A 12175-nucleotide genomic window follows, 5' to 3' on the forward strand; every position below is an offset into this window, starting at 1 on the left:
CCAAAAAGGACCGAGCGGACGGACTCTCGCGGTGGGGGTGCGGCCCAGAAGAGGGGCGGAGCACACGGTAGACCCCACCCCCACCCGTGCCCCCCCCCCCCCCGCGCGGAGGCCTCACAGGTCTGGAACAGGGCGGCCTACGGTCTTCTCCTCCTCCCGCTGCGTCCCTCGTCCGTCGGTCGGTTCGCAGCCAGCCCTGGAGGCTGGGGCGGGGCTCTCCCACCAGCGGCCTGGAGCAGGGCCCCTCCCCTCCCCTCCCCCGGGCGCTCCCCCCGCCCCCGCGCGCCTCGGCCAATCGGAGCCGGCGCCCGCCTCAGCGGCAGGCTAGGCGGCAGGCTAGGCGGCCGCACGGCGACTGCGCGGGGAGCTCGAGCTTTGCAGCCAGCGGCAGGTAAGGCGGGCGGCGCGGGCGTGAACGGGGGTCGCGGCCAGCTTTTTTAAAACCTTTGGGCAGGAGCTTGGAAAACGTGGCCCGCGGGAGGCCGGGCCCCGCCCTGCGGCCTCGGGCCCAGGGCCGAACCCCGGCCTCCGCCTGGGCGGCTGCTGCCTCGCTCCGCTGGGCCCGGAGGGGGAGCAGGCAGTCCCGGGGCTTGGCTGGCCGGGATCGCGGCGAGCTCTCCCTGGAAGGGGCTTCCTCAAATAAGCAAAACACAGACTGTTTAAAAAAGTAAATGTGTATTTTATTTTAAAAGTGTGTATGGTTTCAGTTGTAATGTAGGCGTAAGTCGGCCGGTGCTGTGTACGCGCACGGCGTAGTCCAAGGGGCTGGGGCTGAGCCGGTGGTTCTGTCGCGGCAGCTCGAACGTGTGCTGACAGCTCGCTCCACGCGAGCCGTGCGGGGCCCGGGTTCTGCGCCTCGAGTACAGGTCCTGCGCAAGCCCCTACGCCTCTCCTGGCCGCGCTTTCCTCTTGGGAAACTGGAAAGTAGAGGTATTTCATAGACCCCTGTGAGGGTTAAATGAGTTAAGTGCGCTCTAAAAAACTAAGGCTGAGCTCCCAGCAGCAACACGGTTAAATATATACACAGATCTTTCCAAGTCCTGATACCCTGAATCGTTCGACAAAGGAATTAAGGCAGTTCACAACAGAATCGCATAGCATGGTCAGAAATAAATATAAATATAAATATATATATGTGTATGTATATAGATACTGGGAGCAGAGACAGTGTAAGAACAGAAAATAAGTCCGGGCAAAAAAAAAAAAAAAGAGTAAGTATGTCAGTACTATCCAGTAGACCTTCCTGTGATAATGGAAATGCCCTATATTTAATTAAACTAACATATTCCTAGCCATATCTGTCTAGTGGCTACCTTACAGGACAGTGCAGGTCTCTAGTTGGGTCCCAGATTTGTTTCTAGGAAGGTAAACTTGGTTAGTTACATAGTTCTGGTCGTTTGGGAAGTAAAGCATGCTAGAGGCTTCTCCCCACCTCCCCTCTGGCAACCACCACTTTGCTGTCTGTTTGTAAGAGCTTTTAAAAGGTTAGAAACAAAAGTTAGTGCTACATGTTCCGCCTGTGTGGAAGGTTTGCATTCGCTTGCCCTCCCCCACTTGTCAGTTATGCTCTGCAGGTCCTGGGATCCTGTAGCTGTCTCCAGCAGGAAGAACTGGCCTTTCGGTAACAGGGAACCAACGTTCCTATCTTTCTGGGGGATCAGTGTCTAACAACACCTATGGGCCCCAGAATATCCTGATCTCAACCCCATTTTGAAACTGAGTTGCACATTATTTGCAATTATTTGAATTAATTAAGTCACTTTAAAAAAACAGGACAGACCCTCATAAATTTCAGTACACTAGATGTTTATTCCTTAATAAGAGTATTTTGACTCCTGTTACCTCAGTTTTTCCTTTTATATCTATCAAGAGCACTTTTTTTTTTCAATAATTAGTGCTTTATCATCCATTCCAATAGAAAACAGAATTATAGATCGTAGAAAACCACAAATAAGGGCACCTGGCTGGCTCAGTCAGTGGAGCACTCGACTCTTGATCTTGGGATTGGGAGCCGGAGCCCCCGTAGAGATTACTTAAAAACAAAATCTTAAAAAAAAAGAAAAAAAGCCACCACAAATCATCTATTTATACTAGTCAACATCATGACGACAATTTTGAAAAATGGTACTTTCAAGAAAAGGTAGATGGTTTCGAAATGGTGATAAGGAGGAATAGGACAAACATAGAGCAGGTAGGAGTGGCAAGAAGGTGGGGAGAGGAAGAGTGGCTTAGGTTTGGAGAGAGTGTCCAGGAAAGCTTTACCTCTTCAGCCCTTTTGTGTGTTTTAATGTCAATGGCAGCTGCTTCCCTGGCTCTGATAACTGGAGCCTTGTCCCAGTTTACATGCGTCTGTGCCTTTGAGAGAACCAGAAAAGAAGTTAATAACCTCCAGTTAACCAAGACAAACACTGAGGAAGCTAAGCCAAAGGAGAACAAAAAAATAGAAGTGGGTTAGAATTACAGCATGTCAGCACCGAAAGAGAGGTCATCTAAGTATGCCTAAGTTCATTTGCCCCTCTCCTTTTTTTGTGGTGCAGAAACCAACACCCGTACCTTGGCCTTGGTCAGACTGGCAGTGGGTGCTCATGTCAGGTATAGAATTCTGTTCTTAAGCCACAGGCAGACTGGTATCCCCCAGAGTGATAGCTTGTCTGAGTGCATCACATTTTGGGGTCAAAGCTCAAACTCCAACACTGTTTAGTAGACCTGCTACAGTAGATGTGGGGAAAGGAGAAACCTACCTCAAATTGCTTTAAGCAGGTTTTTTATGCAAAAGTCTTGGCTTTTTTTCTTTAGCTGTCTAGTGGACCACTGCAGCCTGAACTATCGTTTGTCATTATTTGGTAATTCAGGAACTAACTCAAGATTCTTCTGTTTTGTATTTTTTTTAAGTGCTTGCTCCTAGACATACCATATATTTCTGGATGGAGAGACCTATTAATTCACATTAATTTAATTTATAAGTTTGATACAGTTACAGGCACAGTCTCAGTGGAACTGTTCTGTTTTGTTTTGTTTTGTTTTTTTACTTGACAAAGATGTTCTAAAATTAATCTGGAAGTCCGAGCAAGCAAGAATAGATAGGAGTACTGAACAAGTTAATGAGAGAATTTGAACTATCAGATAACAAAACGTATTAAGTCATAGTCATGTAAACAGTATATTATAGGCATGGGAATAAAGGTCAATGACAGCAGAAAAAGTGAAAAAAAGAATAACCATATTCATAAGATCTTATGTACAAGTCATTGGGGGAAATGATGAAATAGCCCATTAATTATTTGGGAACAACTCAACTATTTGGGGGAAAAGTACGTAGAGTCTTACCGCATGCCATACACCAAAATACAGCCTAGATGGATTAAAATACAAAAATAAATTAAAAAGTTAAAAATCTAAAAGGAAATAAAAATGTGTCTATACCTGTTTCTAAACATAATACCGACAGTCAGAAACTTAAAGGCTTTTAGTGTTTGACCAGTTAAATATTAAACCCTTGAAGTAAACAAATGAACAGACCTAAATCTTCTTGCTATAGGATTAGGTCTTAGATATTTAAGAATATATTAAAATATAGAATAAAATTCTCCCTGGATTCTTTTCAAACTTTAACTCGTCTTGGCAGGCCAGTGGGGAGGAAGAGAACTGGGTGATGAGCAGGGAGAGAATGGAAAGGCAGAGCCAGATCCCGCCTGGTCTGGGGTTGTGCCTCTTGGCTGTGCCATCTTATTATAAGAGGAATTGAAAGCTGGAAGGGAGAGCGCATGGGAAGGATACCCCGGTTTAGGATCTGGCCAGGATACCCCAGTTGAATGTGCTTTATACATGAGAGTGTAATTCATCCTAGGTAGTAGACTACTGATGCCTAATGAGCTAGGATTTCTAAGCGGGATTCTGTCTCCCACATGTGCATTTCTCCATATCATTCTTTGTTTTGCTTTCCCAGATTCTGTGGGAAAGCAGTAAGGTTTATAAACAATGTTTTGTAGACATTTTTCATAGGAAAACTTTCCTGGAAGTTCTCATTTGAAAGGAAAGGCAAGTAGTAGCAATGTTTCTGCAAGGACAAAGGACTCAGGGCAATTTAATGATTTCTTTTGAATGTGATTTGGGCGCTGGAGACAGATTAGAAGCAGTAGAATTGCTAGGTCAGGGGTTGTGTGCATTTGGAATTGTAATAGATGTTGCATACTGCCCTCTTACAGAGCTGATACCCATCTGTAGTCCCCCAGTAATGTCAGAGAGTGTATTCTTCCCCACCCTTTCCCCACTGCACCGTGGCAAACATTTTGATCTCTGGCAGTCTGATAGAGCACCTTTGTGAAATAATAATTTGCATTCTGTGATCATAAGTGAGGTTGAGCATTGTTCTACTTGTTTTAAAAGTCGCCTGAATTTCATTTTGTGGGAATCAGAGAGCCTGTTAGAGCAGGAACAGACCTTAGGGATGAAGCCCACTCATTCAGCCTACAGACGAGGAACCTGTTTGGACATGATCCCTTGGCTCGCCCATGACTGATGCAGGGCCAACACCAGTTCTGTTTGTCATAGTAGTTGTCTGAGGGAGTGTAAGACGGGATCTGTAAAGGTCTCTGGAGTACTCTGGAGTTTGGCTCTAGAACCACAAAGTCTGAAAATTACCATGCAGTGCTACAGGGCCTAGATTGTGAGACCAAATGCTTGTATCCACACTGAACTTCAGGTGCCTTGTCTGTAAAATAGAATTAGCGTTAGCTCTTTTGCCAAGGGTCTGTGGATTCACGTTAATACAAAGTAGTTGATATAAGTAGGCTCACAACTGTAACTAACCTCCTCATATCTGTGCATTTTGTTATCTGACTTTCCCACCCACATGTAAGCTCTAAGGGAGGCTTAATCAAAATTCTTAAAAACATGAGTAAAACACAATAGAGTTTTGGGTAGGGCATCTGCATGGGAGAGCTACCAGGGTGTGTTCTCTGGGGCCCCACTGTGGTCCAGGCTGCTACTTAACACACGTCCTTGCTTAGTTCTAGCTTTTCCCCCTGGCTTTGCTGTCAGTGTCTTGGTTTTCCTTCCAAGATATTTTATGCATGAGAAGACATCATACCCATACTGACTCCCTGAGATCTGGGAGGAAAGCTTACCTGCTTTGTTACTCCCTGCTTTTTAGGTTTGTCTTCTACAAGTTCCCCTTTTCACATTTTTCAGGAAACATGAAAAGGCCCTGGGTTATTAAAGGAAAGACAGCCCATGTGCCTGCTAGGTTAGGTCATGAGACCCAATCTCAAAGCACAAAGGAGGAAGGAGGAGAGAAGAAGGGAGGGGAATTACTGAAAATGGGTTACTTTCAACACACAGTCCAGATGACCATCCCAGATGTTCATAGGATTGTCAAGGGTCAATTTTTTTTGTTCGTTTCTGTTTGTTGTTTTTAATAATGGGTGTTATTTGTTTCATTGTTCTTGTTCATGGTTATCATCACTATGTCCAACCCTTTCTATATTTTGAAGGAGAATGAGCTCAAATGCAGGGATGGGTCCAAGGACCGAGCCACCACAGCCTTCCCTTCCCAGAGGACTTGGAGGGCCCTCCTCCCTCTCATCCAGCTCTGCGCAGCATCTGCATTGGCTTCCTGGACATCCCACTCGGGTGGGAGGGCTGGAGAGGCTTTAATTCTTTCTCTGTCACTTCTAGTCACACAGTCACCCTGCCATTGCCTGCCCGAGTCTTAGTTGAGATAAAGTGGCAATTCTAAGAGCTCTGAAAAATGAATGAGAAAGTTAATTTTTATGGGCCTCTCTGTTTTACTCTTAGTTCTAGTGTTTTTCCAGGTTTGGCTGTCTGACCACGTGCACATGATCTTTTGGACACCTGTTAAAAATGCAGATTCTCAGCCTCCCCTCCCTTGTAGACTTCCTGAATCAGAATCTCTGGGGGTAGAAGCCAGAAATATGCATTTTCAACAAGCAGTCCTTGGAGTACATTAAAGTACATTAAATAACCACTATTATTCCCTACTAGTTTCTTACTTCTTTTCCTTCTCTCTCCTGTTTCTCCTTCCCTTCCCTTTTTCTTTCCTCATTTCTTCTGACTCCTACTCACCTGTTTGTTTCTTCTTTCCTCCTCCTTAATGCTATGGATTCAGAGTAAACTGTACTTTTAACATAATACGTGTAAGTCCTCTGGAAAGTCAGCTAGGAGGAAAAAAAAGAAGTATGTATTTCCTGCTGCCTTGCTTGTCTCCATAAAAGAAAGGCAGATCTGGGGCTCCTGGGTGGCTCAGTCGGTTAAGCGTCCGACTCTTGGTTTTGGCTTGGGTCATGATCTCAGGGTCGTGGGATCAAGCTCCCCGGTAGGCTCTGCACTCAGTGCTGAGTCTGCTTGAGATTCTCTCTCTCTCCCTCCCCCTCCCTCCCCCCACTCACTCTCTTTTTCTCTCTAAAATAAATAAAATCTTTAAAAAAAACAAGAGTGTGGGAGAAAGTGGGATGGCAAAGGGGAGCGTCTGCATGGAGTCTGGGGCAGGTGTCTTCAGGGTCCTGACCTCTGCTTTTGTCTTCACAGCCACAGAAGTAGGAGATCAAGATGAATGCAGAGGTGAGTTCTTTAAAAGGGCTGGTTTAAGGAATGCTTTTCTTGCAGTGTTCCTCATGTCTCCTTCACAGAGTGTCTTCTCTCCCTACAGAACTTTCAAAAACATTGGCACAAACTTGAAAACATTTCCCTTCCGACCTGCCGATGTGCACGTGACTCTGGGTGATAATGGAAGAATTCGGCCCTTCCAAGTTCTTATCTGTGTCTGTTCAGCTTCAGTTAGACTAGAATTTATCTATTGCAGTTAATCCTGAAACAACACTGAAGGGCTGGGGCTGGAGTGGGCAGCAGGGTGTAGGGGTGCTGGGCCTAGAGCCTTGCTTTGTGTTATTCTGGGGACTTAACCTCTGCTTATTAGGACATTTCTCTGCATTGTCTCCTAGGGGCTTTCAGTTCTACTGTCCCTGTTCTTTGATCTGCTGAGTTTTCTAGTCACTTTGCCCTTTTGTTTTTTCCTGACTGATCAGCTCCTTCCTGCCTCTACTCTCCAAGTCCAGCCAAACCCCGGGGTCCATCTCTTCAACCACTCTTGTTCTGATGTCCCCAACCGCTTTTCCTCTTGTCCCGTTGATCTACCATGCCAACCCCAGGACAGTGGTCTTGGGTGGGTGGCACAGCTTCATGTATCTGCAGCTGGCAAACGTCTCCAGACCCGCATATGCATGCTCAGCACAGCCCACCTGGCCTCCACGGAGCTGCATGCAGCCCCCTTCCCCATTGCCCTGAATGGCCAGGTCCAGCCTTCTCATGCCTCCCTGCTCCCTCCTCACTCTTAGCGTCTGGACCACTTTTTACTTTACAGAGAAAAATGAGAACCATCAGACATCATCTCTCTCTCAATTCCTGCCTTCCCATATGTCTTACTCCTCTTGTCACGGTGAAAGGGATGTTTATCAGTGAGAGGGCTCCAGGCTGTGAGTATAGGAAAACCCAACTTAATGTGTTTTTTATCTTGGAAGTCCAAACTGACGGCAGGCTTCAGGGCTGGCTGATCCAGTGGCTCGGCGATCTTGATGATCCAGGATCGTTTCGTCTCTCTGCTCTTCATCCAAATGTTAGCTTTCTCCTAGAGATACTTCCCCTTATGGTTATGGAATGGCTGCCAGCAACAGTTGGGACTACATGCTTCCTCATTCACTTTGAGCAGGAGAAGGAGAGCTTCCTGCAGCTCTCTCAGAAAAGTAGGAACCTCTTTTTTTTTTTTTTTTTTTTACTGAAACCGCACCTAATGCCTCCTTAGGTCTTATTGGCAAGAATTGTGTCACATGCCCACTCCTGGACTAATTACTGGGTTAAGAAGAGCCGAGATTTTGCCAAGTGGCTTAGACTAATCAGGCCCACCCTGAAGCAGCTTCCCCTCTATGCTTGGGCTGGATAGAGGAAGAAGAAAGGGGAGTGGACCTATCTCATCCAGTGTCCCTAGAAATCCCTGTCCATACTCTGAATTGCCAATTCTCTTGCCTCTTCAGACCTCACCCTGCCTCTCCCTAATTATCTCCTTTACCAGCTGCATTGTTAACCTCATTTCTCCTGACTCTTCTGATTAATATCTCCAAACGCTTTTCTTTTTTTTAAGATTTATTTATTTATTTTAGAGAGAGAGCACAAGTGGGGAGAGAGGCAGAGGCAGAGGGAGAATCCTCAAGCTGACTCCCCATTGATCACAGAGCCCGACGTGGGGCCTGATCCCACGACCCTGAGATCATGACCTGAGCCGAAAACAAGAGTCGGCTCCTTAACCAACTGAGCCACCCAGGCGCCCCTCAGAGTGCTTTAGTTCTTACTTTCTTCCGAACAAAACAACACATGACATTTTGTCAAGCTACCGTCGTCCTATTTTTCTCATGTCTTTCAAAGGGAGGCTTCTTGAAAGAGATGTGCATAGGTAACTTCTCCATTTTTTCCTCTCTCCAAAGTCATTCTCAACCTACTGCAGTCGGGCTTCTTTCTTACTGAAATTCATCTTAAATAATAATTTTTAAAAATTATTTTTGTAATAATGTCAGTACACATACAGAGTACAAAGCTCAAAAGCCATAAAGTGGTAAAAGTCAAAAGTAAGTCTCCCTACTTACTGCTCCCCTAGCCTTCCCCACTTCAGGGCTGACTTCTTTTAAGCACTTTCCGGTGCCTCTGACCCCTTATGTGAAGGCCCCTGTGACTCACTCAAATTTTCATGGTCTTAGGAGTTCTGAAGAAAAATCAGAAACTTTGCATTAATTGAAAGCTTATACAGCCTGGCCCAGTAACAGCTCCATCAATCATCAGTTACCCCTTCTTTCCTATCATTTTGACCCTTCCTTCTTTGATGGCTTTTTACTCTCAACCTTTGAAAACATTCCTAGACCTTGGGTTCCCCTTTAACTATTGTCACTTCTCTTCTGCCTTAAACACCCGTCGTTCAGTGCATGTGACCACTTTCTCACTTCCCTTTTATGTCAGCCCCATTGCAGTCTGACTTGGTTCTCACTGTTCCACCAAAACCTTGCAACTGAAAGTCACCAGTAGCATCCATATCACCAAATTTGGTGGAAACTTCCTTTTTGAAGCATTTGACCCTATTGGCCATGTTCTTCAAGTGTTCCCACGCCATCCCAAGGTTTCGGCCTATCTCTCTGCTCACTTCTTCTCAGAGTCTTTCTTAGGCTTCTCTTCTGCCTGCTTTTTAAAACTTTGTGTTTCCCAGGATACTTCTCCTCCTACCCATTGTCCGAGGCTGCTCATCTGATCCCCCAGTTTTTGTTAGTCGTATGCTTAGGAATGTCCCAAATGGATTTGTTCAACCAGATCCTCCTCCTCAACTCCAGGTCTGTACATTGAGAAGCCTGGATTGCTCATCTTCACTGAGAGCTTTCACAGGTGCTCCAGCTCATTCCAACACCCAAGCTGGACCTGCTGTTTTGCACCTGCCCCAAATAGGCTTCTCAGGGAATGGCACCACCGCCATCTGTGTATGGGGCCTGGAAGCTTGACACCCTCTTCCCTCCTTTCCCACACTCCATGCTGTAAATCCTATTTGCTTGATTTAGTCACTAAAATGTAACAGTACACTGTACCAGACTTTAGACTTGGCTTTATGGCTTTAATGGTAAAAAAAAATATATAGATAAGGTACTTGTACTCACGGAATTTGCTGGTGAGACCATAGTACCTTCCAAATCTGTCTTTTGCTTGCTTCACTTTCTGCCTCCTCATCACTTGATCACTTCCTGTACCTCCTCTCCTTCCCTTTCCTTACCCTCCTCTAGGTCATTCTCTCTCCCTCTTGCGGGGCTTAGAAGGTACTCCTCAGCCCCTGCTCATGACATGTGGTCCTTGTTGGTGTGTGCAGGGCTCCTCTCTTGTATTTATTTTCTCATTCCTTCTCGTCTTCATCCTCATTCTCACCCTTCCAAAGACAGCTATTCTAACGGATTAAATGATTACCTTTTTGTTTTCATGTATTCCCCAAAGTATATGTTATTGTTTTTGTACAAATACCCTTTACATTTACATTTGGTGAAATTGTTTTTTTGTTTGTTTTTTTGTTTTTTGGTGCACGAGTTCTGTGAACTACAACACATGCATCAATTTGTTTAACCATTCCCACAATTGGGGTTTAGACCCTCCCTCCAAAATACTCCTTTCTTCCGTTGCTCCTTTGTTGTCACAGGCACCCGAGCCCCGAGCCCCTGGCAACCCCTGTGTAGTATACTTTTAATTTCAATAATGGTATTGTGTTACAGTTCACATCTTGTTCTCTTTCTTATTTGTTCCACTCAGCACTACGTTCTCAAGATAAAACATAATGTTAATCTGCTGCCCAGTTTCCCAGGATGTGCATAATTTAATCCTAACAAGACAAATATGAGCAAGATGCTATTATTGCATCTGTTTTGTAGATGAAGAAAATGAGGGTTAAGTAACTTGCTCAAGTCATGGGGTATTGGGGGCAGAATGGTCATGCAGGCCCTGATGTCTCTGACTTGGTGAATGCCTCTCTTCTTGTGTATATTCAGCTAATCTTGTCCATGCGGTTCATATGTCATTTCTGCTATGTGAAATTTCTCAGGGCTTTCTTTCTGGAAGTGATTGATACCTTCCTCTCATTAATTCCCATTGCTCTTTCTCTCTTTTTTTGTGGCCTTCCATTCTCTGAAATCAAATATAGCTGTCTGTGTCTTCTTCATCGTAGTATACCTACAGCACCTGGTCTGATGCCTCATACATTGTTTGTCCTCACCAAATGGCAGTCAACATTCAGTCAAACAATCAATGGTTCAGAAACTGTTCAGTAATCTTGTAATGCAATCCTGGACTTAGATGGGCTAGTGAAAATGCAGAGGAAGGAAATCATAGGACAGAAAATTTCAGGGAAAACTTGCTGTGACTCAGAGGCTAGCTGGAGTACATGTGTGGAGAAGGACTGTCGGCCTCCGCTAGCCCTTTGATCTCAGAGGACTTTCGTTGAATACATGAATGACTTCCAGGATTTCAAGCATTTCAAGCTGGGTCCCTTACGGAATTCGTGGAGCCACTGGCCTTTGCCCAGAAATTCAGAGCACAGCCAGTCAGGTGGCGTAGGTGATTGGCACCTGGCACAGAGGATGATGATCCAGGTCAGAATGAGCTGGCCAGGTGGAAACTGGAAATGCCCAGTTGGCATTTCTTCTTAGGACTGGAGCTTGGAGGAAAGGATGGCTCACAGCTCGGGATGTTGGGAGTCCTCAGCATAAAGGTGGTGATGGAAACCTTAGGAATGAAGGGATTCCCCCCTCCCCAAACTCCAGGAATATGGAGAAGAGAGAAGAAGAGAGGGACGAGGATTGAGCCCTGGGAAATATGCACATCCGGAGGGCAGGGTGAAGAAGGAAAGCGGTGAAGTGTGAAAAGAAAACCTCAGTATGAGGTGAAAAGTAAACCTCAGTATAAGAAAGGAGGGAAGGTCCAATTAACTTTTAAATATGTCTGATGTCCAGGAGAATGCAGCTGAGAAAAAGACCTTGAATTTATCCTTGAAAAGATGGCTTGTGATGAAGCAGAGAGTCATGGTAGTGGAAACCAGATTACAGCTGGGCCAGAAAGTATGAGTGGAAGCAGCAGTTGTAGCCTGGAGGTGTGACGAGTCAAATGACTGGGGTCCGTGGACTGGGCAGTCGGGGGCAGGAGGTCCCCAGGGTGGGGCAGCAGAAGATTTTGGGCACTGTAGAGGGACCCCCGGGAAGGGAGATGGGAGTAAGCCAAAGGGTCCACAAGCCGTAGAGTTCTAATCTGCTTGGAGATTAGATGTACCCTGAAAAGTCCTCTTCCCTCCTAGCTACTCTGTTTCTTATGCTCCCAGGCAAACAGTGTTACTGGTTTGTTGGCGATCCTTTCGGAGAGATTCTAAACACATACAACAAATATTTTTTGTTCTCCTTCTTTGGCACAAAGTGTAGCACACAAATTAACACTGATCTGTGTCTTGCTTTTCTCACCCAAAAATCTATCTTGGAGATCTGTCCATTTAAATACATAAAGAACTTCCTTGTTCTTTTCTATAGTGGTGTAATATTTCATTGTAAGGGCATACCATAATGTACGTAACCAACCAGCTATTAACAATATATATGTTATTTTC

The 12175-nt window shown here is 45.4% G+C and overlaps 1 protein-coding gene across 1 annotated transcript in view; it reads left to right on the plus strand.

Annotated features, from left to right (window-relative positions):
* The first annotated feature begins 248 nt into the window (after positions 1 to 248).
* The window catches only part of BLVRA (biliverdin reductase A), a 60455-nt gene continuing 48528 nt past the window's right edge, over positions 249 to 12175 (plus strand). The window contains exons 1-2 of the mRNA XM_045864942.3: positions 249 to 391; positions 6547 to 6579. Of these exons, the coding sequence (XP_045720898.2) occupies positions 6568 to 6579 (12 nt within the window). The 5' untranslated portion in view covers positions 249 to 391; positions 6547 to 6567. The remainder of the gene's footprint in view (positions 392 to 6546; positions 6580 to 12175) is intronic.

The sequence above is a fragment of the Mirounga angustirostris genome, unplaced genomic scaffold, assembly GCF_029215605.1.
Source record: "Mirounga angustirostris isolate CCGP_5_RB_7025 unplaced genomic scaffold, mMirAng1.0.hap1 SCAF_12, whole genome shotgun sequence".
NCBI classification, from domain to species: domain Eukaryota; kingdom Metazoa; phylum Chordata; class Mammalia; order Carnivora; family Phocidae; genus Mirounga; species Mirounga angustirostris.